At 43.9% G+C, this 26,090-nt stretch overlaps 1 protein-coding gene across 1 annotated transcript in view; it reads left to right on the forward strand.

Moving 5' to 3' along the window:
* BTBD7 (BTB domain containing 7) overlaps positions 1 to 26,090 on the forward strand; it is a 420,230-nt gene that overhangs the window by 355,096 nt on the left and 39,044 nt on the right. The window contains exons 9-10 of the mRNA XM_086937712.1: positions 3,935 to 4,113; positions 5,247 to 5,675. Of these exons, the coding sequence (XP_086793838.1) occupies positions 3,935 to 4,113; positions 5,247 to 5,675 (608 nt within the window). The remainder of the gene's footprint in view (positions 1 to 3,934; positions 4,114 to 5,246; positions 5,676 to 26,090) is intronic.

Raw genomic sequence — 26,090 nt, forward strand, 5'->3', positions numbered from 1 at the left:
GCATGTGGGTAATGTGGGCGGGCGTGCACCGCACATGTGCAAGTATGAGTGTGTGCACTAACAATTAACAGAGAGAGATGGGGGCGGTGTTATAACGTACGCAGAGGCAGGCCCAGAATCTGATCTGGAATGAGTCAGCACTTCTAATCATTCTCCTTAGCGCACCCTGAGCTCTGATTTGTCACTGAGAGAGTGATTGCACCATAGTTTGTACTGCTTATCATACGCAGTGTGTATTTGCGCATACGGTACGAATATGCTTTGACGTTAAGCGTCTCATTAAAGCTTCAGTGTGACGTCATGTACGGCGTTCTGTATGCGAAAGGGGCAATGTTTCTACTTGGTTTAAAACATGTATGTATTTAATGTACATAATAAGGGCAGACATTTGGGATAACTATTTTTTTTAAATACTTGTAATAATCATATATTACTTAAAAAAAGAATTACACAAATCGCGGTAGAACATCATGCATACTCGTATTGAAAGAGCTGCACAAGCGCATCATAAGCGTACGCAAAGCCATGTGACTTTAAAAGGAGAGATTTGAATGGTTCATAACTTTTCCTATTGCGATTGTCAAAAGTTCTGTCCCATAATAATTATTCGACTTTGACTTTCTAAGAAGAAGCATTTGTTCTGAGAATCTTATCAAATAGAAGGAAGATCACCATAATAAGAGCAATGGAGTCATCTTCCAGCAGTTCTTCAGAGGGAGATTTTATTCCTGAAGAACGTCCAAAGAAGAGGGAAGAAGCTCTAATTTGAAAGTTTTTCACTTTTCCAGAAGGTTAAAAAAAGGTTAATGCTCCAAAAGTAACCTGTAAAATTTGCGAAACAACACTTTCAAGGGGTGATCCATGTAAAAAAATACTCCTTTGGCACAGCAAATATTGTGCGACACGTAAAGAACTTGCACCCCAAGAACTTTGCTCGAGCTGCAAGACTGAGGTTGCACGAGAAGTACTAACCCTGGGCGAAGCACTACGCTACGCTTGTGTAGTTTGCAAAGTTTGCGCAACTTCGCGAGCTGCACGTTGCACAGTGCGAACACGCGTAGTGCAGCGGTCATTTTTTGCTTGTTCGCGGTCCTCATCGTCATGTTCGTCACCGCGAGCAAGCAAAATGACATCCCGGCGAGATTCTCAACACGGGGAGGTCAGGTTTCTCATTGCGAGTCGTTGAGCATGATCGCGACCGCTCGCGATGAGAAACTACCAGTTCGCGTTGAGAAAGCTGCCGATAGAGTAAAAATCTACCCGAGCAGCAGAAAACTACAACTCGCACTGTGCAAGATGCTGTTTTCAATGATTGCTCAGTGCCGGATGCTTGTCCGCATTGTGCAATCATTGAAAACGCATCTTGCACAGTGCGAACATGCTACTACGCAGCTCGCGTAGTGCTACGTGAAGTTCGCGAAGTGCACTTCGCTAGCTTCGCATAGCGCTACTTCGCGAACTACGCCCATCCTTAACAAGAACTCACCTGCTTCTGCACCAAGCACATCAACTGCAGCAGCAGCATTTTCAGCAAGCAGTCCACACCCACATATTGATTCTGACTTTGCTAAATTAAAATTCTATGCATTTATTGCGATAAACTTTTGTGTTATGGGGAACAGTCTATAGACTTGATGAAACGCAGGATGCAGGATCATTGCTGTCTTCGACATTAGTTGTTCTTTTTTTCATTCTTTTGTTCCGATTGGAATTTGTTGAGAAAACACAAAAAAAATACAAAACAAAAAAAACTGTTCTTTTTAGAACTACCTTTACTGGTCAAAGAAAGAACTATATTTCTATGTTAGTGTGTAAAAGTTTGTCAGAATGAATGTGTTCATAAAGGAATGAATGAATATGTTACTAGTGTATGGAGAATGTGACAGTGCAGAACTATAAGGAACTGCTACAGCAGAAGGTGTTTATCTATAGTATACTGTAGTATGTCCGAAGCACTTGAATGTATCATATGTACATAAATATGTTACAAGTCTGTTTCAATTTGCGCTGCTGGTGAAAGTGCCTGGGTGAATTTGTATGTGTTAAGGGCGGATTTACAATCCCCTTTTACACAGCCGGTGCGTCACTTTTGTGACACAGTGGTGTGTGCTATTAACAATGTAACGCATCTGGAGGGTGTATTACATTGTAAAGCGCTGCGCAAGAAGAGGCTTTCTTGTGCAGAAGGGGGTGCAGCAAGGCCTCCTAAAAGTGACTGAGTGAAATATAGAACATTTTATTCAATGACTTTTGAGCTTATGCTGCGTCAAAACCTTGCACATGCTTGAAGCAGGTGTAAGGATTGATACAGCATTGTGAGCATAGGGCCCCAAGAAAATTGCTTGAGCTGTGTTATACTTGCAACCGACGTCCAGCAATAATTCATCCAAAAATTACTTTGCAATTTAGTTCTGTTATTATTTTATAATAAAAATATGAAATATCTAAAAAATAAAATAAATATTTATATTAAAAATATTTGAAATTAGTATAAAAAGATAGACATAATTAATACATTTATAAATTATTATTTACAAAACCTATGAGATTCACTGAAAAAACCATAGGTTTCACACACGTTATAGTTAGGAATTAGCATTTAAAAAACCTTGCAAATTCATTGAAAAAACCATAGGTTTCACATGTTCTAGTTAGCTGAACATTTCTCTCATACAAAACCTTTGAAATTCCTCTGTTATAGTTAGCTCAGCTAACTTTAACTTGAGCGCCCGCAATGCACTGCTGATGACGTCACATTACATCACTCATGACATCACTGATGACATCATCCTTGTGGCACGCCTCCTCTTACTGTAATATAACCTTTGATGCACACGATCAAAAATAGAAACTAAAATTTTCAAAAAAATGGAGATACCAATTCCAGTTAGAACAACCTATTGAGTAATCCCAAAATCTATATACACATCCACTCATTCACCAACAGTTCTATATAATCACTCATACATGTACTGACTCATCGTATGTACTCATACACCTATATATCCTGTTATACACCGACACTACTCTATAGAGTTAGTCACACACATAATCACACCTGCAAATAAACTATGAAATATCCATTTACTTGCATATACAGCTATACACCCACCACTACGCTTACTTCTACAGAATCGTAGACATACTTACTCTCTTAAACAATCGCTTATAGAAACAAATACTTATTTATACAGGAAGTCTTCGAATCTGTCGCTCTCAGATATACTCACTTATATACATCAAAACTCACATATACTAGTTTAAAACATATGTAGTTACTCATAAAGATACTATTGAGACAGTCATTCACTCACTAACACACCCATACACACACTCATCCACCCATACAGTGCTGCACACATGCTGTCTTCAAAACACATACAAACAGTATGTCAGTCATTCATGCATCTGTGCGCCAAGTAATACTCCCCACCGAACAGTACAAACACTCATATTGGTACTCAAATAAACAACAAATAACCCATATGCACACTCATGTAGCTACTCACCAACCCATGCAGCCACTTATATACAAAGTGAGACACTGATACAGATATTTAAATATTTAAAGATTTCTCGCTAGTACACCTATTCACTAAGATATACTTAATAAGTCAGTTATACAATCAATTTTACAAAAACATGAACATGTGAAACCAATGGTTTTTTCAATGAATTTGCAAGGTTTTTTAAATGCTAATTCCTAACTAGAACGTGTGTGAAACCTATGGTTTTTTCAGTGAATATGTATATGTATGTATGTGTATATATGTGTATGTATGTATATATTGCATACAATGAATTCAATGTTGTCATGCCTTCTATGTGCAGTCAGCACTGAAGTACATTCCCATAATGGAGATCTACAATTACGATTCAATCAACAAAGTCTTACTTCCTTTTTCTAACTTTTTTTCTGTTTTTCTTTCTGCAGTTCCTCATCTTAGTGTTGTCAAAGAGATGGTCAAGCGTTTGCAGGAACTTCGGCACACGGAACAAGTGCAAAGAGCATATGCTCTTAACTGTGGAGAGGGAGCCACTGTCAGCTACGAAATTCAGATTCGTGTGTTGCGAGAGTTTTCTCTCTCGGACGCTGCTGCTGAACTTCTGCAGGTAAATACTGGATTGATTAGTTCAAAACATTGCTCTGAAACTGGACCTATTATACAGCAGAGGAGATACAAAATGGCATGCACTTTCATTGGGGCAGTTTCCTGTGGTGCCATGTGCATTGCAAGTTAGTGCACAAAGTCTTAGCTGGCTTATGTCTCTCTGCACATTCTAGTACCAGGTAGTGAAGGGCTGTCCATTATTCACCAGTTTAAGACTTGCGCATTTCTTGAAATTTAAAAAAAGGCCTGGTATTCTCTAAAATTACTGAAACACCATTAGGAAACCAAACTGATGATTTTTTTTAATTTAACCACAGACCTGATTTTAAAAATGGGGCGCTCAATGTTAATTTCTAAACATTTTCTTTCCAATCATCTTCTAGTGGTATTATTTAAAGAATTATACATTAAATCCTTGTTTAAGTTTGAGAGCCCAGTCATCCATCCATTTTATTTTAAAGAGTTGGTGTTCTCGACGGGCTAAATGACTGCAACTCAAAAGTGTTACTCTGGACCATGATGGGCATGCTTGTTCTAGAGAGAAATATTAGACTGGGAATAAAACTGTGAAGGTCCACTGTCAGTCACCTGCTTTAGACTCTTAGAAATGAAAGTTAGATGATTAATCCCATGTTGCTCTCTTGAGTTTTTGAATTGTACAGCTCTGATAGCCGTGTAATTCTCCGGTATCGCTTCATTGGTTTAAGATATACAACATGCAACACTAAGGGCCTGATTTAGATGCCGGTGGATGGGTTACTCCATCACAAAGGTGTCGGATATCCCGCCTGCCGAAATATAGTTCCGATAGTACAGAGTGGGATTTGTAATTCAGTGGATGGAATATCCTTTACCGTTGTGATGTAGTTACCTGTCTGCCGAGATCTCAATCGGACACTAAGACTACTGAAGCAAAGTGTTTTTTTACTATATTCCTAGACGATTGTCTAAAGAAGCATAGAAGGTTTTCAAGCCCATATCGTACAATAAACAAATTGTGGTTGTTACTGTATTCTGGTCTTCAATCAGTGAATCCTCACTTAATAATTGGAAATGGAAATCTATTTTAATGAAATGTATTTATTAGTTGATAAATGAATTGTACTAAAGCGTTCTGTCTTGTCTCCTTTTTAGAACCCTCACAAGTTTTTTCCAGATGAACGATTTGGAGATGAAAGCCCACTTCTCCCTGTACGTCAATCTGGACGATGTAGAGTGAACAGCACCCCTGCTACAGAAACCATGTTTACAGATCTAGACTCTTATGTGGCCTTTCACCCACCATTGCCCCCTCCACCTCCACCTTACCATCCACCAGCCACCCCTATACATAGCCAGTTCCGGGTAGGTTGGAAGCAGCGGGTGCCCAGCCAGCATCCCTCACGTTCTTTTTCATATCCCTGCAATCATTCGCTCTTTCATACCCGAACTGTTCCAAAATCCAACCCACCTGTTTACTTATCTGGTGCCAAAGTTGCACCACCTGATTGCACTAATACTACAGGAATGGGGAGACAGACTGTAGCAGCAGCTGCCGCAGCAATGGCAGCAGAGCAACAAGCGGTAAGTTTTTGAAATACAGGTTGTTTTAGGTTTACAATGCACGCTTCTCCAATCTTGCCCATCTAATAAATTACCACAATTCATATTGTTGACCTGAGTTAATATAAAGTACTTATTTGCTTTTAATTGTCAGCCAAATGTATGTTCAAAGTGTGATGTGAAGAGCATTGAAGCCATCTTCATCCCTTCTCTAGACCAAAGATTGAAGTAATGTCTTTAGATTCGCAGCTCTACTATTGTTTGTGTGCGTATATATGTTCATGTTTAAACAGATATGCGAGAGTTGTTAAGACAATTGCCCGGCTCCACACCTCCTACATACACTTGTTACCCTCCAGTTGTACTTGTTTATATCCCATGTACCAGACAAACCTTAACACTCAGAAGGTGATTATAGTTATGAAGTGCGAATGATGCTGATTTATTAACATTAAAAGGATTTTTATTCATCATAATGTCCATGAATCAAATAAGTTGCCATTTCTGTAGTTTAACATATTTTCATATTCTTGGTTGCTACAGCCAACACGTTTCGTGGATAAGCTTCTTTCTCAAGGCTAGGTGGACTCGCCAAATTGCAAGATTTTCATATGTATCGGCGTCCCTCTTTTAGAGGAGTGTCAGGGGGACGATAAAAAAAAGGAATCAATCAATGCTCAAGGTTAATTTGCAACAACTTTTTTGCAACATTGCTTTGTGGTGGCTAGTGCTTTAATCGGAAGTCAATAAACATGAAGCTCTGCAAAGAAACCTACAGTTTTCTGTTGAAAGAAAACATCCTTTAGTACTCATTCCCTTTTCGGACCAGCACGGATTCTGCACTTACTCATATATTGAATGACCTACTAAAAATGCTGAATTGAAATAAATCATTCCTTTTGATATTGCTTGATTTATCGGCTGCCTTTGACACTGTCAAACACGATAAACTACTGACCTTACTGCAACAAAGTATGGGCTTATCAGGGGTCATATTACAAAGGTTCTCTTCATTCCTCTAAAAAAATACCCAAAAGTCAAAATTAATCAACCTTTGTCTAAGCCCCATGTGATGACTCTTGGCTTTCCTCAAGGATCGCCCATTCTCTTTAACGTATTCCTGGAACCACTGGCAAACCTCCTAAAATGTTCTAACAAACGCTACCGTATGTACGCTGATAATGACTACGTTTTTACCCTAAGACAATATATTGGCGACATTGAAAAATCTTATGGTGATTGGCCTTCCTATTACTGACTCTAATTAAGACCAAGCCTTGTTATCCTATTTTACTTTCTGATATGTTTGGCTCTCACCCACGTATTTCACGTTTACCAGGCTAATTGTTACTCTACTTCTTGTCATGTAAAGCGCTCGGATACCCACTAGGATTATGTTTGAGCTATACAAAACTTTATAAATAAATAAAACAAATATAGTAATTTAGGAATTCCGCAATTAGACAAGCATTTTCCAGAATCTCACATCTTCAGCGGAAGTCTTTCCACACCCTTGATTGTAAAAGAGGTATACTTACTTACGTAAATCATTTCACAGAAATTCGTACAACACAAACAGCTCTGTGTAAACGAAGGAGCTTTTCACGACGGTCTAAACCTTTTTAAACAGACGTATAGCCAGACTGGTAATTTAATGCATTGTCCCATGCTGTAAGGAAACTGAAATACCTTGATTTGATAAGCCTGGAGCCCAGTCTGTAAGAGGGGATAGCATTTGACTTTGTAGAGCTGTTGCCTGAAAGCTGCCATTTATACAGCTGTTACACTGGAGGTCGGGACATACTTGTGCTAAGCATTTGTGTTTGGACATGGACTCCAAGACATACTTCGCTGATAACTGTTATTTTATTTGCATCAGAGTTAGTCTGGTGGCCTTGATCGCGCTTTGAAAGTTAGGTTAACGTGCTACCCTATTCTGTTTGGTGATGTTAAGAAGGCTTTATACTAGCGCGCATTGCCCACGTCATTCTGTGAATGATGAAGAAAGAACGATCTACTCCTAATCTTAGGGTTGCCATAAGAGTTAATGTAGATCACATGCTTTGTCTTTGCTTGCCGTCTAGTGTTGTGTTTCCAGTACTGCAACTTGTTTTTCTTTAGGCTTTGTTTCAGAATATTGCGTGTGCAGAATCAATCCTGGTCACAATTCACTACAATGGATACCGTCTCAACCTCTTCTCCTAATTTAGAGAAGGAATCTTGTCTTATGTTTAAAAGCCACGTTATAACCAGAGGTAGAAATTAGTAGCTTCATTTTGAGCCCAGAGGACCTCGTGCTTATAGTCACGTCAAAAAATCTACTGACCAAGAAGACATCCAGTCTCATGAAAACGACTCGGTGTGGCGCGGTATAGAAGCACTCCTTTTCAACTCTGCCCCAAGTGTCATGTGAATCTGGCACAATCCAAAGGCATGGAGTTTTTAGTTTGTGCTTTGCTTAATATCACTAAATGTAATGTTCAGCGTGACAATTTAAGTGTTATGTGAAGTGATGTTATACATCAGCTTTGTGATTATAGGTAGTCTCATGTTATAAATGGTTTAAGGGAAACATTCACCCTTAGGGCATCTTGGCGCTGTGAGAACCTTACAAGAAAGTATCGGAACCTAAACCATTCCTGAAATGAAGAGCATTATCTCGTTAAGATGTGGTAGTTATCAGGTACAGTAATTTTGGATCAGTGAAAGATTTTTTGTTGGAAACAGTCAGGTTTTTAAAGCTTTTATAAAAAGAATCTTGGAGTGGACGGTGTTCAATTTTGAAGCTGCATCCTCTGAAAATGCCCATTTATCAACTGAAGTGCATTTTACTTTAGGAGGTTTTATGAGTGATTTATCCGTAGATCTGAGGGAGCAAGAATAACCATGCGTATGATAATTACATTCTCAGTGGTCATTCCTCTGCTTAGATATTGCGTTGTGTACAGGACGTAATCATTTAAAGACATTACCGTGCCATGTAAGAGAAAAGAGTGGTGTTCCCAATGCAGATTATAAGGAAACACAGCGCAAATGTGACGCAGAGCTGGGACGCCATTATAGTCCTACTGAACTAGCTGGCCTAGACAAAGAGGATCGAGGGTAGTCCATCCAGACGCACAGGCTCAGGAGACTTCATGTTGACAAACACACACTCTTTGTTTCTTTAAAGAGGAAAGACCAAACAAAACTGAAAGGTGACATCTAAGGAGGGCGAGCTTCCTAAGGAGCATAAACTGTACTTTACATAGGGCCTGTGCAAGAGTCACCTCTGAATGCAAGAAAGGTCAAATTTTATAGCCTCAGCAACGAAAAGCGATTGGCCTCAAAGTCTGTGACACCCAAGAGACCTGGAATAAAGCACAAGATAGGCCTTGACCCAAAGTCTCAAAACACTGATCAAGTTGACTGAACCTCATAAAAATCTTTACATTCCTGAAACCCTAATGCTTGACATAAAACAAGACTTGTGTAGAAGGAGGAAGAAAGACCAGATTTTCACCCATCACAAAGCAGTCCATGAGGGGATTTTTTTTCTCAAGAGGCAATTAATGAAGAACTCCAGGCACACACAATTCTGAGATTAAGTGTAGAGCTGCAGTTGGACACTACACAATCTTTACTGTCTCTAGAACAATCCCTAGATATTGAGGGAGAAAGCCATAGATGGGACGATCAGCAGCAGAATAAGTCCTATGACAATGCTTGGGAGTCATACCTAGCACGCTCTGATGAGGAAGTCTTGTTGCCAAATTAGACCGCATACAACTCTGTAATACAGAGATCTGTTTAATATCCTGAAGTTGTTATAGTGGTTGACGGAAGTAAGGACATCACTTCCTATAGAACCTCACTTACAGGGAAAACAGTTGTTCATGCTAATTTCAAAAGTAATTCTCATAACTGCTTCGCAAAAATGTAAGTCTCCAGTGAGGGCAAGATTTTTCACAAATAGACAAGTGAAAAAATATATAGCTTAGGCCACCTCCAGGATCCACACCCAAGGAGAGCAGATTTTTTTTATTTTTGTAAAATGTGTTTTATTACATTTTTACCAAATTACACAGTTGCAAATTATCCGGACATTTGATAGTCTTTTCTTTCTTCGTTTGTGTAAATAGAGCACATTCATTAATGTAGCAGTAAAAAAAGTGTCAATGGGGAGAGCTATTGTAAGAAATTGGGTTGTTGATTGATTGGGTTATGAGCCCTGTTCAAGCAGCAACAACAGTCCTTGTCTGGGTGAAGCACAAGCCAATCCTAAATTACATGTGCCCATCCCTCTGGTTGCTTGCCACAGAGCAGTCAATCTTAATTTAGAGGCAATGTGTTAAGTGTCTGAAATAGACAATGGAGCTGCAGACTCCTTAACTTTGAAATTCCCAGTTGTCACACTGGATACAGAAGATTCTTCTTTGAGCAGTACCCCTGTGCGCTGGTAGGTGGCGTTGGTTGGCTCTGCATGACGTTGGCGTTGGTTGGCTCTGCATGACGTTGGCGTCTGCGCCAGAAGTGATATTCTCTTCACCTATTTAGGCGCCACCTCAGTGTACTGACGTCCGTTCTTTTTGTTCTACAGCAGTCAAGTGCTGATCCATGAAGAGAGCAAACATCTGTCACGTTTTGACAGGGTTTTTGGGTCGAGTAATTTATTACTCTAAACTACTGTGTTAAAACAAACTCTCTTGTTTGACATTTTATTGACCTCCTTTATGGCATGTAGGTTACTATGCCTAGAAAAACTTCAGGGTTCAAACTGCAGCAATTGTTGCCACCCCATTTCAGTGACTGCCCACTTTTGGCTCGTGTCTGGAGGGTGACCACGAGTCGTGCTCAGACTGCCGAGCCATGGCTCTGAAGGCTTTGAGGAAGCAGTCCTTAAAGCTGCTTGCGGCCCGACAGGTGACACCACGTCACTCAAAGCCCTGGTGGTCGTGGGCCTAGTTGAGAGGAAGGTCCCTGCACCGCTCCAGGAGTCCTATGTCCTCTTTGTTCCACTCAAAATCATCTGGATATTCAGGTAATAGGCACAAAAAGCACAATAAGTTAAAGCGTACTCGACTTCTCCCCGTCTGTCGCCCGACGCGTTGGAGGTGCCTCAGCGTTCAAGGCCTCGCTCTACGGAGCCATCCAGATGTTTCCCAGAGATCGAGCAACCCCTGCCCAACTAAGAGAATTTTAGGAGGCCATGTACCTCATATTTAGGTGGCCTGTCTTCTCCAGCACACCTTGGGGCCCCACGAAGTCAAAGGAGGTTCCATCGGGTACCGCGCCGGCAGCTCTAGCCGAAGTGTCGATGCTCCCATTAATTCGGACTAGTGCAGGCCGTGCCTCTGCGACCTTCCCAGACACTGGCACTTCTGAGGTTGCCAGCACTATCCGGAGTCCCAACGACCCGGAGCCAGTACCACATCGACTGACACAGGTTACAGCGCAGTCAGAACCTACAGGTCTTGGATCATTCCCTGAGCCTTATTCTGAAAGTCTAGGAGTGGGAGAAGATTAGAAGGGGTTGCTGGACCCTTTAGAAGACCAGCCTGAAGAGGAAGTGGACTTATACGAGGAATTGCGTGAGGCCAGTGGATACTGCTCCAGATACTGACATGCTTTTCCCCCCTACCGTGGCTATGGAGGGGGGAGCGTCTTATGCTATGGTGGTGTGAAGGTCGGCTGAGGTCTTTGGCCTTCAGCTTCCTTCAGTGATGGTCAAGATTAACATCTTGACAGAGGCGCTACAGCCAGGAGTTTCCTCCTAGGAACCCTTACTCCTATTTGATGAAGTCCTCACGGACGTCCTATTGGGATACGGATCCAAGCCCAGCACAGGGGCTCCTTTGAATAGGAATAGTGCCCACGGCCCTGCTCCGGGCGACCCACATTTTCTCACCACCCACCCTGCCCCAGAGAGTTTGGTAGTCCTGGTATTTACGTCCCAGGGCTCGTTCCCTTCCGCTCCCCCGCGTAGGGAATCCGAGGCTGGATAGTTGGGGCAAGAAAATGTTTACTTCCGCCAGCCTTGTATTGCGGCCAGTGAACACTGCATGCTAATTGTACCATTATTCCCACACACTGTGGGAAATGGTTGCGCAAATGCTGCCACAGGTCCCAGAGGCGGCCCGGGTTATCCTTTTCCAAGCAGTGTCAGATGGGAGAGATGCAGCAAAGTTCACCATTCAATGTGGTCTAGACACAGCCGACTCACTGGGCAGAGCGATTTCATAGGTGCTGGCTATCAAATGCCACACCTGGCTGAGAACATCTTAATTTTCGGGGGATGTCCAGGCGTTGCTCATGGACATGCCCTTTAAATGCACCTGTCTCTTTGGAGACAAGGCAGACACAGTTCTGGAGTACTCAAACCTCCCTAGTCTCACCCTTCCAGACCATGGGCATCCAGTTGGTGGCAGGATCAGCGTTCACCTCCACCACTGGCAGACCATCACATTGGGCATGTGGGTCCTCCAGATAGTCCGAAGGGGCTACGCCTTCCCCTTCAAGACCACCCCTCCCTCCCTCCATGCCTCGATCCTGCGACTGGCTGACAGAGGATCATATAATATTACTTAGGGAAGAAGTCATGATTTTCTTGGCCAAGGGAGCCATAAGGAGTGTTCCCGCCCCAGAAGTAGGCTGTGGTTACAATTCCTGTCACTTTCTGGTCCTGAAAAAGGACAAAGGACTTTGTCCTATCCTAGACCCATTAGCCCTCAACTACTTCCTCAAAAAGGAAAAATTCAAGATGCCCATACTAGCTCAGGTCCCCTCTGCCCTGGGCACAGAAGACTGGATGGTAGCGTTGGACTTGCAGGCTGCCTATTTACACATGTGTGTCCTGCCTGCCCATCGACGCTACCTGCGGCTTACGGTAGACCACGAGCATTGCTCACCAAGGTGAGTACCCAGCCAATTCAAGTGTATGTGGGGCTGGGCCCAGCCTCTCCCTCCCATCTTGCCAGTGATGGCCCATCCAGTCACACCTAAGCTCCCCATTGTGTGTGGCTGTCTCGGAGGAATACACAAAGCCCAACTGTCAACTACATTAAGTAATGTGACCCACCTAATTAAACTAACTTTTAATGGTGCATATCTGTTCAGACCACGAGTTAAAGCACTGTCAAGTTCATAAGAGCTTAGCTACACCAAAGAACTTTCTACAAAATCAAAAGAGAAGGTGTCACACAGGAACAAATGAGCAGACTTAAGTTGCATGAAAGCTGCCTTTGTCTGCACAGTTAGTCACAGCCGTTGTCCCAAAGACACCCATTTTGTAGGGAATGTTTAAGTGTCTCAAAAATAGGCTGCTGACCATCAAGCTAAGTTATTGGTCGGCTTCTATTGAAACACAAGGTAAACCAAGATTTGCATCTAAAGCTTTAGTTTACATTGTTGCTTTCTTCTACAGCATCATGACAGGATGTTGAACAGACACCGGGTTTCAAATGGGAAAAAATATATAATCCAAGCTAGAATCTGAGTATTGTTATTTTTTAAGGTGTTGAGCATGATCATTAGGCATTCTGTGCATGCTCAATTCCGAAACAAGACTTCTAGAATCCAGCATTCTAGCCACGCATTTCTTACCTGTGAATTATCCCCAGGTGTCAGACTGGATACAAAAATTTTTCTAAGCAGTACCTCTGCGTGTCAGTAGAGGGTGTTGAGTGAATCTGTAACAAAATCGGTTTCAAATCCCTCCCCTAACATCAGTTTCTTTCCTATTTGATCCGTAGAGCTTTATCTCTTGCCATTTTTGGCCTCCCACGTCGAAACAGTGTGGTTTTACTGGTTATCTTCAAGGTCCTGTGGACTACAGTGTCGACCCCCCCCCCCCCATCCTTATTTGCATGTAGTGTTTAAGCACACCCTGACTCCGAAAGGTGTGGCTAGTGTCTTCAGCTTCAGTTGTCGGTGCTGCCGAGGTGCCATCCGCCAGCTCCCGAAGTCCTTTGTCCTCACTGTTGCCTGGTAATCCACATTATAGGGGGTTGGCACCGCGACCTTCAAGTTTACTGCATACGTGCGATGTCCCTGACTCTTCTCCTAATGTTGGCGTGTGCGTCTGTCCTATACCTTCTGGATTTTCCCGGCGACTATGTCTCAGATGAGAGAATACTATCTCTCCCTTCATGCTATTTTTGGTTCCCAGCCTCCCTCTTGTGGGCTTCTAAGCACCAAGGAGGTAGATCAGGCCTCGACTGCCTCCAAACCGGTGGAACCTCGTTGGCAGGGCCCTCAAAATCTGTGATGGACTTCATCTTGGCTTCGATGCACAGCCCTTCGGGGCCCTTCCAACTTCAGCGACACTGATTGCCCCTTCTTTATCTCTCCTTCACAACAGTGAGGTGTTGCCCTCTCGTTGCTGGTCAATGTCTGGATCGGCGTCGGTGGCACCGTCCTCTTCGTGCTACCTTCCTTCTCCTTGGGAGGAGCCCCCTGCTCTTTTGTCCTTGACACACATGTATTTTGGTTATCTGGATGATCACATGACTGAGCATCCTCCAGAGTTTTATTGGGTTTCTTCCTTGGTGACGCTAGTGACCTTGATTCTTCTCCATCCACATGCCTGTTTTCTCCTCCTTGCCTCACTTCGGAGGCTAGGTCAGCTTTTGCAGTGCGTTTTAATTCTGGGGCTGCAACTTCCTTCTGTGTAAGTGGCCATTGATCCTCTACTTGGAGTCCTTCAGCAGGGCCAATTGAGAACTGAGCCTCTGCTTCCCTTCAGTGAAACCTTTTGATATTCTGTTGAGCACTTGGGCTAAACCCATTTCAGCGGCTGCCGTGGACTGGTCTATAGTTCAAAGGCACCATCCTGCCCCTGGAGACCCGCGCTGCCTTTCCTGTCAGCCTACTCCGCATAGCTATGTGATTCAGGCTGCTATGGCCTCCCTCAGCATCTGCGCCGTGCCTGACTTTCCTCCGTACAGGGAGTCTAAAGGTCTGGATGCTTTAGGTCGATATCCCTTTTCTGATACCGGCTCCGCTTTATGCTCCTTAAATACAGCTTGTGTGTTTCTAATGTGTTGTGGGATTTGGACTTGTGCCTTCTCCCCTCTTTGACTGATGAATCCTGGGACATTCTTAATCAGCTGATCCAGGATGGGCGTTAGGCAGCTACATTACTTAGTCATTATGGCATGGATAACAGATTCTGTCAGACGGGCCATGTCCCTTTCGGTAGGTTTTCACAAGCGTGCCTGGCTCTGTACCTCCAGCTTCTCTGAGGCTGTTTAGTCCACCTTGTTGGACTTGCCTTTTGATGGTCAATATCTGTTTGACTCTCAATCTGACTGCTTTGCTGTGTTTTTGGGATAGTCTGCGTGGGATGAAATCTTATTACCTGGTTGCCATGCCACCCCCCCTTTTTTTCCTTTGTTTTTTTACTCTATTAGGCTGGGAATGGTCAGCTACATTCTCTTCTGTGTGTGCTGCTCTAGGGCAGTGCCAGTTGGCTTCTTTTCTTCACTTGCACCTCCGCTTGCAGTCCGGTGTGGTGCCTCTGCCCTGGCAGGTATTTCCTTTCTTGCCTTCTTATTCTGTTTAGTACAGGTTGTGGTCCCTGGCTATATGGTGGGATCCGTCTTGATTACTGACACTGTTTGGTGTGTACACTAGTGGGAGCATGGTGTTCTTTATTTTCTACCAATGTTCTGATTGGGGTGTTTTCCTGGTATAGTGCAGATGTCTTATAGGTATTCCTCCGTAAGTTTTTTTTGGAGACTCCACATACCGTGCTTTGGCACAAGTTGGAAGATGGTGCGTGGGGGTTCTTCTTGCCGCAACCCCCATGGTTGAGTGCTTCTCCACTTAGCCCAGGGATTCCTTTCACTCCGTCTGGTGCTCTTCTTCCTGTCTGACGCAAGGGAAGGGGCATGGTTCTTGGCTATGGTACTTTGTCTGGTCCTTCCCTGCTTGGTGTTGCTTCCTTTCTTCAGGCTTTATCAGTTATTGTGCTAGCTCTCGTTGTACACTGGCAGTTCGAGGCATGTGGGCTGCTGAATTCATATCTGTGCATAGATCGCCGCCTAGTGTTGGGTCCGGGTGATTGCACATTGTTGTCCTGGAAGAGTCTTCGAAGTATCACGAGATAGGTGGCTCCTCCTTTGGACTACAGTGCGCATGGGCATCCTCTCCATGCTCAGATTGTTTTTTTCCTGCCATTGGGTTCGGATGCACTTTCCAGCACTCCAAGTTCGGAATCAACAAAACTTTTCAAAAGGCCAAAAGGCCTTCGGGTTTCGTTAGTATTGTTCGATATCAGTACCGATAACCACCTTCAACATTAGTTTGCACTCCGGTCGTCGAATCCTGCCGTTAGGCCTTCTCGACGCCACGTGGACCGACGGTCGATGGAACGAAGTCCATTCAAATACTGCCCGCAGTGCAACTCAAAGTTTCGCACACCGATAAACATCCAGTGTGCAACAAATGCCTGTCTCCAGATCACAATGAAGACGATTGCCTAGCTTGTGCTCAGTTCTGGTCCAAAAAACAATCCGGAATCGACGGAGAGCAAGGCAAGAAATGCAGAGAACGGCACCAGAGCCCGAGAATATCTTCGACGAAGAACTGATCAACGCCGAAGACTCTGAGCAAGAGGGAGATCAATTCTCCGAGAACGACTCTGACTATTATATCAACGCCGAAGAACAGATCGATGTCGAAGAGGACGAACAAGATATCGTAGCCGTCGAAGACTACGCCCCATATAGACACTAAACCTATATCAGAGACTCTGGTCGAGGCAACGCCATCAGGCCTCAGCCAAGATCAAAATAGTAGTTCTACAGCCACGCCCGGCTAAGAACATACAAAAAGAGCCTTCTGAGACATGTAATCCAAGGCCGGTTACATCAAAACCGAGACTCATCGACACAACAGTCTTCAGATCAGACCGAACGTCGTCGAACCGAAGGTGATAAAACCAAGGGGCGCCGACCCGAAGGCCACAGTTCCATTCACACCTTCAAAGCCAAAGGCCGTCGATTCGGCCTCGAAGCCAAAGGCCGTCGAACCGAACAAATCGGGTTCGACTGTTAAAAAACGAAAGAAGCCAGTCGACGAAGGCAAAAGGGCTACGCCCAAGGCGCTCGTCGAAGCAAAATCGAAACCGAAGGTAGACCACACCAAATCGGTCGAGCTGAAGCCCGTCGATCCAAACAGGGGCATCGACCCAAAGACGCAGGCTCCGAAAACTCCTAAACAGGTTATCGAACCGACTAAACCGATCGGTCCAAAACCACTTGTGAAACCTATAAAAGACGTCTGACCGACAAAACCTCCAAAGCCAATACAAGCACCAAAAGCGGTCGAACCAAGTAAACACATCGAACCGAAGAAAATAAAACCAAACACTACGGTGCCAAGGCAAAAGACTGTGGAAGAGGAGATCATCCATCCAGACCCTTCCACAAAGGATCAGTCAAAACTATATATTGAGCCAAATACTGGCAAAGTGACTGTGTATAAAAGGAAAATAAGACCACTGCCTGTTGAAGACTTTTCAAAAATTCCACAGAAAAAGAAGAGAGACTTTGCTACCTCTCCTATTCTTTTCCAACCTATCTCTCCTGATATGCCTACTACTCCATACACACTGTACTCACCTGCACTCTCAACCAAGACCAGGATGCAGATGCAGGTTTTGGAGATATACAAAACCCATATGGGGACCCCAACGCAGATGCGTGGGGGGGTGGAGGTGAGTCAGACAATAAAGGGACTCTACCCATTACAGACCCTACTGTATACCCAGCTTAAACCATCACCCACAGAAAACACAGTGGCTTTTAATTCCTTGATAGACAGAGCTGCAAGCTACCATAATGTAGACATGCATTCTGATGCTATAGAAGAGGACTTTCTATTTGATACACTAGCAACATCAGAAAGAAGTGTAAAAACTCTCCCCATGTTAAAGGGCGTCTTAAAACACGCTAACGACATCTTCAAGGACACTGCTAGAGCACGTGTCGTCAACCCTAGAATAGAAAAAAAGTATAGGGCGGCACCAGTAGACCCTACATACATCAAGGGACAACTGCCTTTAGACTCATTGGTGGTGTCCAAAGCACGAAAGCGTGCAAATTCACAAATAACTGGAGAAGCTCCTCCTCCTGACAAAGAGTCAAAGATTTTGGAATCATCAGGCAAGAGGGTAGCAGCTGAAGCAGCAAACTCATGGAGAATAGCCAATACACAGGACTTACTGGCCAGATACGACAGGGCACACTATGATTCTTTAGAGGGACTTCTCCAACACTTACCCGAGCCTTACAAAGATCAGGCAGATGAACTTATACAAGAGGGAAAGCTCATCACCAATGCCTCCATTAAGTGTGCTCTAGACGCGGCAGATGCAGCTGCCAGATCTATTAACACAGGCGTACTGCTTAGAAGGCACGCATGGCTTCGAATATCTGGATTCAAAAATGAAGTACAGGCCACAATTCTTAATCGCCCTATAAATCCAGATTTCTTGTTTGGTCCAGCAGTTGACTCAATTCTGGACAAAATGAAAAAGGACACCGAAACGGCCAAGTCCATGGGAGCCCTTCAGTCAAACCAACACCGAGGCTCCTTTCGTCGCTCAAATTACAGAGGAGGAGCGCGAGGTTACACATCGCAGTAATCCTCCACTTACAAAACTAATACACAATCCACATACAGTAAAAACACTAACGGGGTGGATACAGAGGAAATGACACCAAGGGCAGAGGACGTGGAGCCAATTCCAATAGATCCTCCACTAACACCAGACAGTGACTTCTTGGCACTACCCCCAGACCATATAACACCGGTCGGGGGAAGACTACAACAATTCCTACCAGTCTGGTTAAACATCACTACAGACAGGTGGGTGAGGCAAATTATCCAACATGGCTATTGCCTAGAACTAACGTCAACACCACTCAACATACCACCCGTACACCGTCCCATGTCGCAGGAACATATAACATTACTGCAGCAAGAGGTCATCAGTATGCTACAAAAGGGGGCCATAGAACCAGTCCCACTACAACACCAAGGAACAGGAGTATACTCGCTATACTTCTTCATTCCCAAAAAGGATGGTTCCCTGAGACCAATATCAGACCTCAGGCCCCTCAACCTGTACATTCTGTCAGAGCACTTTCATATGCTCACCCTCCAACAAGTCTTACCACTGCTTCGCCAGGGAGACTTCCTAGCAACTCTAGACCTCAAAGACGCATACTTTCATATACCAGTACACCCTGCTCACAGAAAGTATCTAAGGTTTACCATTCAAGGACAGCACTACCAGTTCAAAGTCCTACTGTTCGGTGTAACAACAGCTCCACAAGTGTTCACCAAATGCCTAGCAACAGTGGCGGCACATCTCAGGAGACAACACATTCATGTCTACCCATACCTGGACGATTGGCTAATACAAGCGCCATCAGCCCAGCAATGTGCCAGCCACATGTCAAAGACCATCCAGCTCCTGCACAGCCTAGGCTTCTCGCTCAACTACCCGAAGTCGCACCTTCAACCCTCCCACGTCCAACAGTACCTGGGAGCAACAATAGATACACTAGCAGCAAAAGCATATCCAAACGCAGCACGTATAAACGGAATGCAAACGTTGATCCAAAAGTTCAAGCCCCAACACTCATTACCAGCTCGAGTGTTTATGCAACTCATAGGCATGATGGCCTCGTGCATATTCATAGTCCCCCATGCCAGGTTACACATGCGTCCGCTTCAAGAGTGCCTAGCAAGGCAGTGGAACCAGGCTCAAGGGCAATTAAAAGACCTAGTGTTGGTGACCAGTCGAGCATGCAACTCTCTGCATTGGTGGAATCCACAAAACCTTTGCAAAGGTCGACTGTTCCAAGAGCCTGTCTCACAATTAGTGATAGCAGCGGATGCATCCCTGCTACGCTGGGGAGCCCATGTCCTGCATTACACAGTTCAGGGACTATGGACTACACAACAGAAAAAAAGGCACATCAACCTTCTAGAGTTGACGGCGGTCTTTCTAGCCCTAAAAGCGTGAAAAACACACTTATGCTACAAGACTGTGTTGATCCGGACGGATAACAAGACAGCGATGTATTACATTCAAAGACACACTCCCCACAGCTGTCGCACCTAGCACAAAGCATGTGGAAGTGGGCCATTTGGAGGAACACGTTTCTCATGGCAGAACACCTCCCAGGCAAGGACAATCAAATATCCGACCTGCTCAGCAGGCATAGTCACCAAATGCACGAATGGGAGATTCACCCCAAGGTCCTCCAACCATTCTTCCACAAATGGGGACAACCAGAGATAATCTGTTTGCCACAAGCGAAAACGCAAAATGCCAGTACTTTGCCACTAGGTTCCCACATCCGCAAACACAAGGCAATGCGATATGAATGAACTGGTCAGGCAAATTTGTGTACGCTTTTCCCCCAGCTCCATTAATACCGCTAGTGGCACGCAAAATGTGCCAACATTCGCTGACGCTAATCCTAGTTGCTCCCACATGGGCAAGGCAACCATGGTACACAACGTTCCTAGAACTGTCAGTGGTGCCTCATCAAAGACTGCGACTCACACCCAGTTGTGTAACTCAGAACCGTGGCGAAATCCAACACCCAGACCCACAACAGCTGAACCTAGCGATCTGGCTCCTGAAATCCTAGAGTTTGGATACCTCAACTTGCCTCCAGACTGCATGAATATTATCAAAGAGGCAAGAAGACCCACTACCAGGGCATGTTATGCGTCTTAAGTGGAAACGTTTTGTCATTTACTGCAGTAACAATGACATAAACCCACTAGATGCTTCTACACAAAACATAATCTGCTACCTCTTGCACCTACAACGTTGCAATTTAGCCTACTCATCCATCAGGATACATCTAGCTGCGTTAGCAGCATATCTCCAAAACAGGCAACACTTTTCAATGTTTAAAGTGCCAGCAATTAAAGCATTTATGGAGGGACTTAAACGAGTAATTCCCCCAACGCACCCACCTTCACCAGTCTGGAATCTAAACGTCGTTTTAACCAGACTTATGGGACCACCTTTTGAGCCACTACACTCATGCGAACTACAATTTCTTACTTGGAAGGTGGCTTTCCTTATTGCCATTACTTCACTTAGAAGAGTTAGTGAGCTGCAAGCCCTAACTATTCAGGAACCATTCATTCAAATACATGCAAATAGAGTAGTTCTCAGAACAAACCCCAAATTCGTGCCAAAAGTGGTATCCCATTTCCATATAAATCAAACAATAGACCTGCCGGTGTTATTTCAAAACCCACAAACAGTTGCTGAAAGGGCCTTGCATACCCTAGATATCAAAAGGGCTCTGCTTTATTACATAGATAGAACTAAGGCATTTCGAAAGACTAAACAATTGTTTGTTGCTTTCTCACCACAACACAAAGGCAACCCTATCTCTAAATCAGGGATAGCCAGATGGATTGTTAAGTGCATTCAAATATGTTACGCAAAGGCAAAACGCACTTTAACTGTTCCCCCTAGGGCGCATTCCACACACAAACTAGGGCATCTATGGCTTTCCTAGGAAATATACCTTTACACGAAATCTGTAGAGCAGCCACTTGGTCAACCATACATACATTTACCAAGCACTACTGTGTAGATGTACACTCCAAACAGCAAGCTGCTGTAGGACAGACTGTTCTCAAAACTCTTTTTCAGACTGCTGCAGCGGGCACAGGCAGCCACCGCTAGGGGAGATACTGCTATACATTCTATGCACAGATATGAATTCAGCAACCCACATGCCTCGAACGGAATATGCTACTTACCAGTATGCATCTGTTATTGGCATGTAGGGCTGCTGACATTCATATCGCCCACCCACCTCCCCGGTGCCTGTCGCAGCTGTAGCATTCACTCTTTGCATGGACATCTCTTACTGTACTATACTCCATCTCTGCCACAATGGCGAAAACAATCTGAGCACGGAGAGGATGCCCATGCGCACTGTAGTCCAAAGGATGAGCCACCTATCTCGTGATACTTCAAAGACTCTTCCAGGACAACAATGTGCAATCATCCGGACCCAACACTAGGCGGCCATCTATGCACAGATATGAATGTCAGCAGACCTACATGCCAAGAACAGATGCATACTGGTAAGTAGCATATTCCATACTGGCTCTTGCCCTCTTTCTTTTTTCTCTTAGGTTCCTTGTGGCCATGCCTAGCCTGGATCTTGGCATGGGTGGCCTACTCGGCCGTCCTACCTCTTCTTTGCCTCTACATTACCTGTTTTACCTCTGCTTTTCCCTTGTACGAATCTGCGGTTGCTTTCACTTTCTGGCTGGTGATATTTCCATGACCCCTCTGATACCTAACCCAATGTTTCGTTACTGGTCTGACTCTTCTTTAGATGTGCCTACTACCCTTTTTTCGGGGTGCCATTGTTCTTGGACATGGTTTCCTTCCCCATCCACTCTGGGCTGGGTCATACGCTGGTTTGTGATCCCTTGTGATTCTTTCCCAGGAGTTTCCTCTGCTTCTTGTAAGTGCGGTTGCAATTCTAACCCTTTTGGGTGTTTGTTTCCCTTGCACTAAAAGGCATACTAAGTACGATCTTAGGTGAAGTTGGGATCATCCCTCACATTGTTCCCTGGATTGTTAGCCAGGTACAGGTTGTCCTGTACACACATGGGTTTTCTTTTGCTTCTGCCCTTCATACTTTCTAAGCTGTGGGCACTGCCTCTCCATCTGTTCAATTCCATTGCTAGAAATAAGGTCCAAACATTGCAATGCGGACTAGTTATCTGAATAGGCCTCCCCTTTGTTGGCCCTGTTCAACTCAAATCTTTTTCTGGTCCTCCCTTGTGGTATTTCTCTATTCTAGTGGGGTTGTTTCTCCCCTGAGGTTTTCTTTTCACTTGTTTCTCAACTTCCTATTTGTACCTGTTCAATCGGTAGTGCTGTTTGTCACCTCACTTGGTTTTCCGGGGTCTATGAATTCTACCCTACCCTCTTCCGTTAGCCAGGCCATGCAACTGGTTTCCAGTTCATAGTTGTCTCACCTTCGACCCATGGCTGGTTACTTGTATGTACTCTCCTTGGGCACATTTTATTATACAGTGTAATTTCTGTATATGCTTCTCTTAGATGCTCACTGCATTGCCTGCTTCTATGGCTTGGAGCTTTGGCCCAGTAGTTTCAGTTGTTGTCCTTAGCCTCCTGCCCTGGTCTATTTGGTCGGCTGACCTTCTGCGGGGCATTGTAGTGCTATGTTTATATAGAGTGTTCTTCCCACTCATCTTTTTCTTCAGCCATGGTGTTTTTCCTATGTTTTTCCCGTGTATTTGGACAGCTGCGGATTCAGTTCCGTACTGGGTGTTCTCCGTTTTCTGGTGGCATGTTTTCTTCCTGACCCTCCTTTCCCAGTGAGCTGGCGGTCTCTCTCTCTCTCGATCAGAACAAAGTCGCAGAAGAAATTGACATCAGCACGTCAGGGGTGAGGTTATATGGACTCTGATGTCACATCCGGTAGACAACATTGTTACGGAGTCGTTCAAGTGCCTTCTACCGACGTGCAGAGGTACTGCTGTAGAAACATTTCTGGATTTAGTCTGGCACCTGGGGATAATTCAAAGGTAAGGAATCTGTGGGTAGATCTCGTCTCTACCAGATAAGCTGTTGCCGAAGGTAAGCAACTTATTCTTTAGTGCTCATTAGAGCGAGGCATACTTGACAGAGCCCCCGGGGGACTGTATTTAACAAGTATTCCATCTTGAAGTTCAGTGTAAGCACTAGAGTGGCGTTGAAAGTTTACCATTTTGTAGAACAAAAGAGCGACTACGGTTCAATTGGTCCCTTTGGTTTTAATCTTGTACTACATTTCTATATTGAAAGTAAAAGCAAAGCTATCTTGGTCCTTTACGGGCAATTTTATTCTATAATTGATTTTACATCCTATACTTGCAATATTATGTATTGTCTAAAATTGAACTAGATCATGGTGGTTTGTTAAATTGGAACATCAATCGGGCAATCCGGGATTTGTCAAGCGTGCTACTCACCCGTGAGGGTCTCAAGCTGCGTGGGGGGGGGGGGTATAGGGGGGGTGTATGGGGTATGGGGGAATGAATGCAATCTCCTTCTGTGGGGCTGCTTCTCACTATGTTGGACATTGTGATGACTGTCTGCATTCTACACATGTGGGTTCTTCAGCGTTATTTAGCTTCCATTTTCTTGCTTTTTTTCTGTGATGCTTGGTACAGTAGTACCAACTTTCATGTATAATGCTGGTTTTAGGGCTGGAGGTCCTTTTAATTTCTTTTACTATTTTTGTAGCAGGTCTTGTGGGATTTCCTCACTTTGCCTAGGTTGAATTTCCTTCTTGATACATTCTTACATCTTTTTCATGATGTCACTATGGCTTTCTACTTTTCTACCCGCATGTTTTCCAGTTTTAAAGCTTTCATAGGCGGTCATGCGTAAGTAATTCCTAGTCATTGAACGGGGACATTCCAAGGTCTTATTGCGAAGAAATCTTCGTAGAAGACCGAGGAAAATTATTCACTGTAGTAGGCCAAATCACTTCATAATAGAAGGTATGACCCAAAATTCAACTCCGAGGTGGGAACAGTCTGAACGCCAACTCCCCTTGAAGCCATGTTGTTCAGATTTCTGATTCCATGTCTTATGGAAGGGAGTCCTGCTGGAGCTCAGTTAACAGATGTTTGTTCCCTTTGTTTCTTGCATCCTACTTTTTTTCATTCTTTTGTTTTTTTCCTATATCTTCCTTAAGACATACATTCATTGGGTGATGACAGTAATTTTTTTACCAGACAACTTGACTAAAAGGGCTTGTTGCATTTCTCCGATGAAGAACGTTCACATTGTGCCTCTAAAAGATGCAAAAATCTGTCAGATGCCATCTAGACAAAAGAACTGTTTGCAAGTTGACTTCTAAAGAAAAGCATCCTAAAAAAAGCCGAAGACACCATAGTGTAGACTCAAGAAAAAGAATGCATCTTTTCTTCCTAGGTCTGCCAAGCACAGTATGGCTCCAGAAGTCACATAAGTAAGATTCTTTGGCAGATGGCCAAGTAAGTCTTTGGATACCGAAGGAGAATCGATGATGAAGTGCCCCATAGAGCAGCCACCTAACACGAAATTTGCATTACTGAGCCAATAGGTAGTGACATCCCATGACAAGGGGTGACAGTTTGTCGATGTCCTGTCCAAGATCATTTCTTATGCATTTTCAACCCTCATTCCAAGGTCCTGCTGCAAATGAAGACAACCTTGCAGGCTCTAGCCTGATCCTGCCAATACTGGTTTCCCAACCTCTACCCCTGTCAGATGCCCTACCCATAGGTCCCTAGAACAGTGAGAATCAACGTGACGGATCAACATATGCTAAATAGTCAACATGTTTTGTCCAGCCGGACAAATTTATTATGCAAATATAGGTAATAACACAAGGTGGAAGGTAGTGTCAAGGGGGCACAGCCTGTGACTCACATACAACAAGACAAAACAGTAATATTTACAGGCAAAGGACGAACAAGGCGGTCTGTTTCTAAATATCCAGTGAACAGACTTGATTAAATCTAGGTACCATTGTACGATATAGTTGGACTTTTTAGTGGACATATGGTACATGAGTTGTCGACTTTTCGATGCACAAACAGTGGATAATTGGCATCCTCTTCAGGACAGCAAATTAACACTTGTCTGTATTGAGAGCATATATTATCCGGGGGACTGAGACGTTACTGTTACTGTTTTGTCTTGTTGTATGTGGGTCACAGGCTGTGCCCCCTTGACACTACCTTCCACCTTGTGTTGTTACCTATATTTTCATAATAAATTTCTGTCCGGCTGGACAAAGAACATATTGACTATTTAGCATATGTTGATCCGTTACGTTGATTCTCACTGTTCTAGGGACCACTGTCTTTAGTAACAAATTAGCGCCCAAGTTCCCCATGTATATTACCTTTGGGTTCCTTTGTTTTTCTTAAAAAACTATTCATAGCCATGGCAAACATCAGGGTCTTCTAGCTAGAGAAAACTGCTAGATTTTTACTCCAGCCAGGCATACCTTAGCTTATTCACATAGCTCCTCAATACTTGAAGTTTGCTTTACCAGTCCTATCAACCAAGGACAGTACCAGAGCAACTGAAGTTTAGTGGTTAGAAGAAAAAGCTTCAGATGAAAGAAAATCACCAGTGAACTTCTTGTTGATGCCAGAATAATATCACTGAACCAGGATACAACCACTCACCCCCTGCACTTTGATATAGTTGCAGACGAGCTATAATCACCAACATACTGTTAAAATATTGGGGAGAGGATTGTATAGAGGACAGGAGTGAGTGGATCCTGTTGGCAAAATGTGGCAGATTGTCAGTTCAGAAACTCCGCTTTCCCAGCAGAAGCATGTAGTGATACATTCAGTGATAATGGTACTTGCCTA

This window comes from Lissotriton vulgaris, chromosome 9 (genome assembly GCF_964263255.1).
Source record: "Lissotriton vulgaris chromosome 9, aLisVul1.2, whole genome shotgun sequence".
Lineage (NCBI taxonomy): Eukaryota > Metazoa > Chordata > Amphibia > Caudata > Salamandridae > Lissotriton > Lissotriton vulgaris.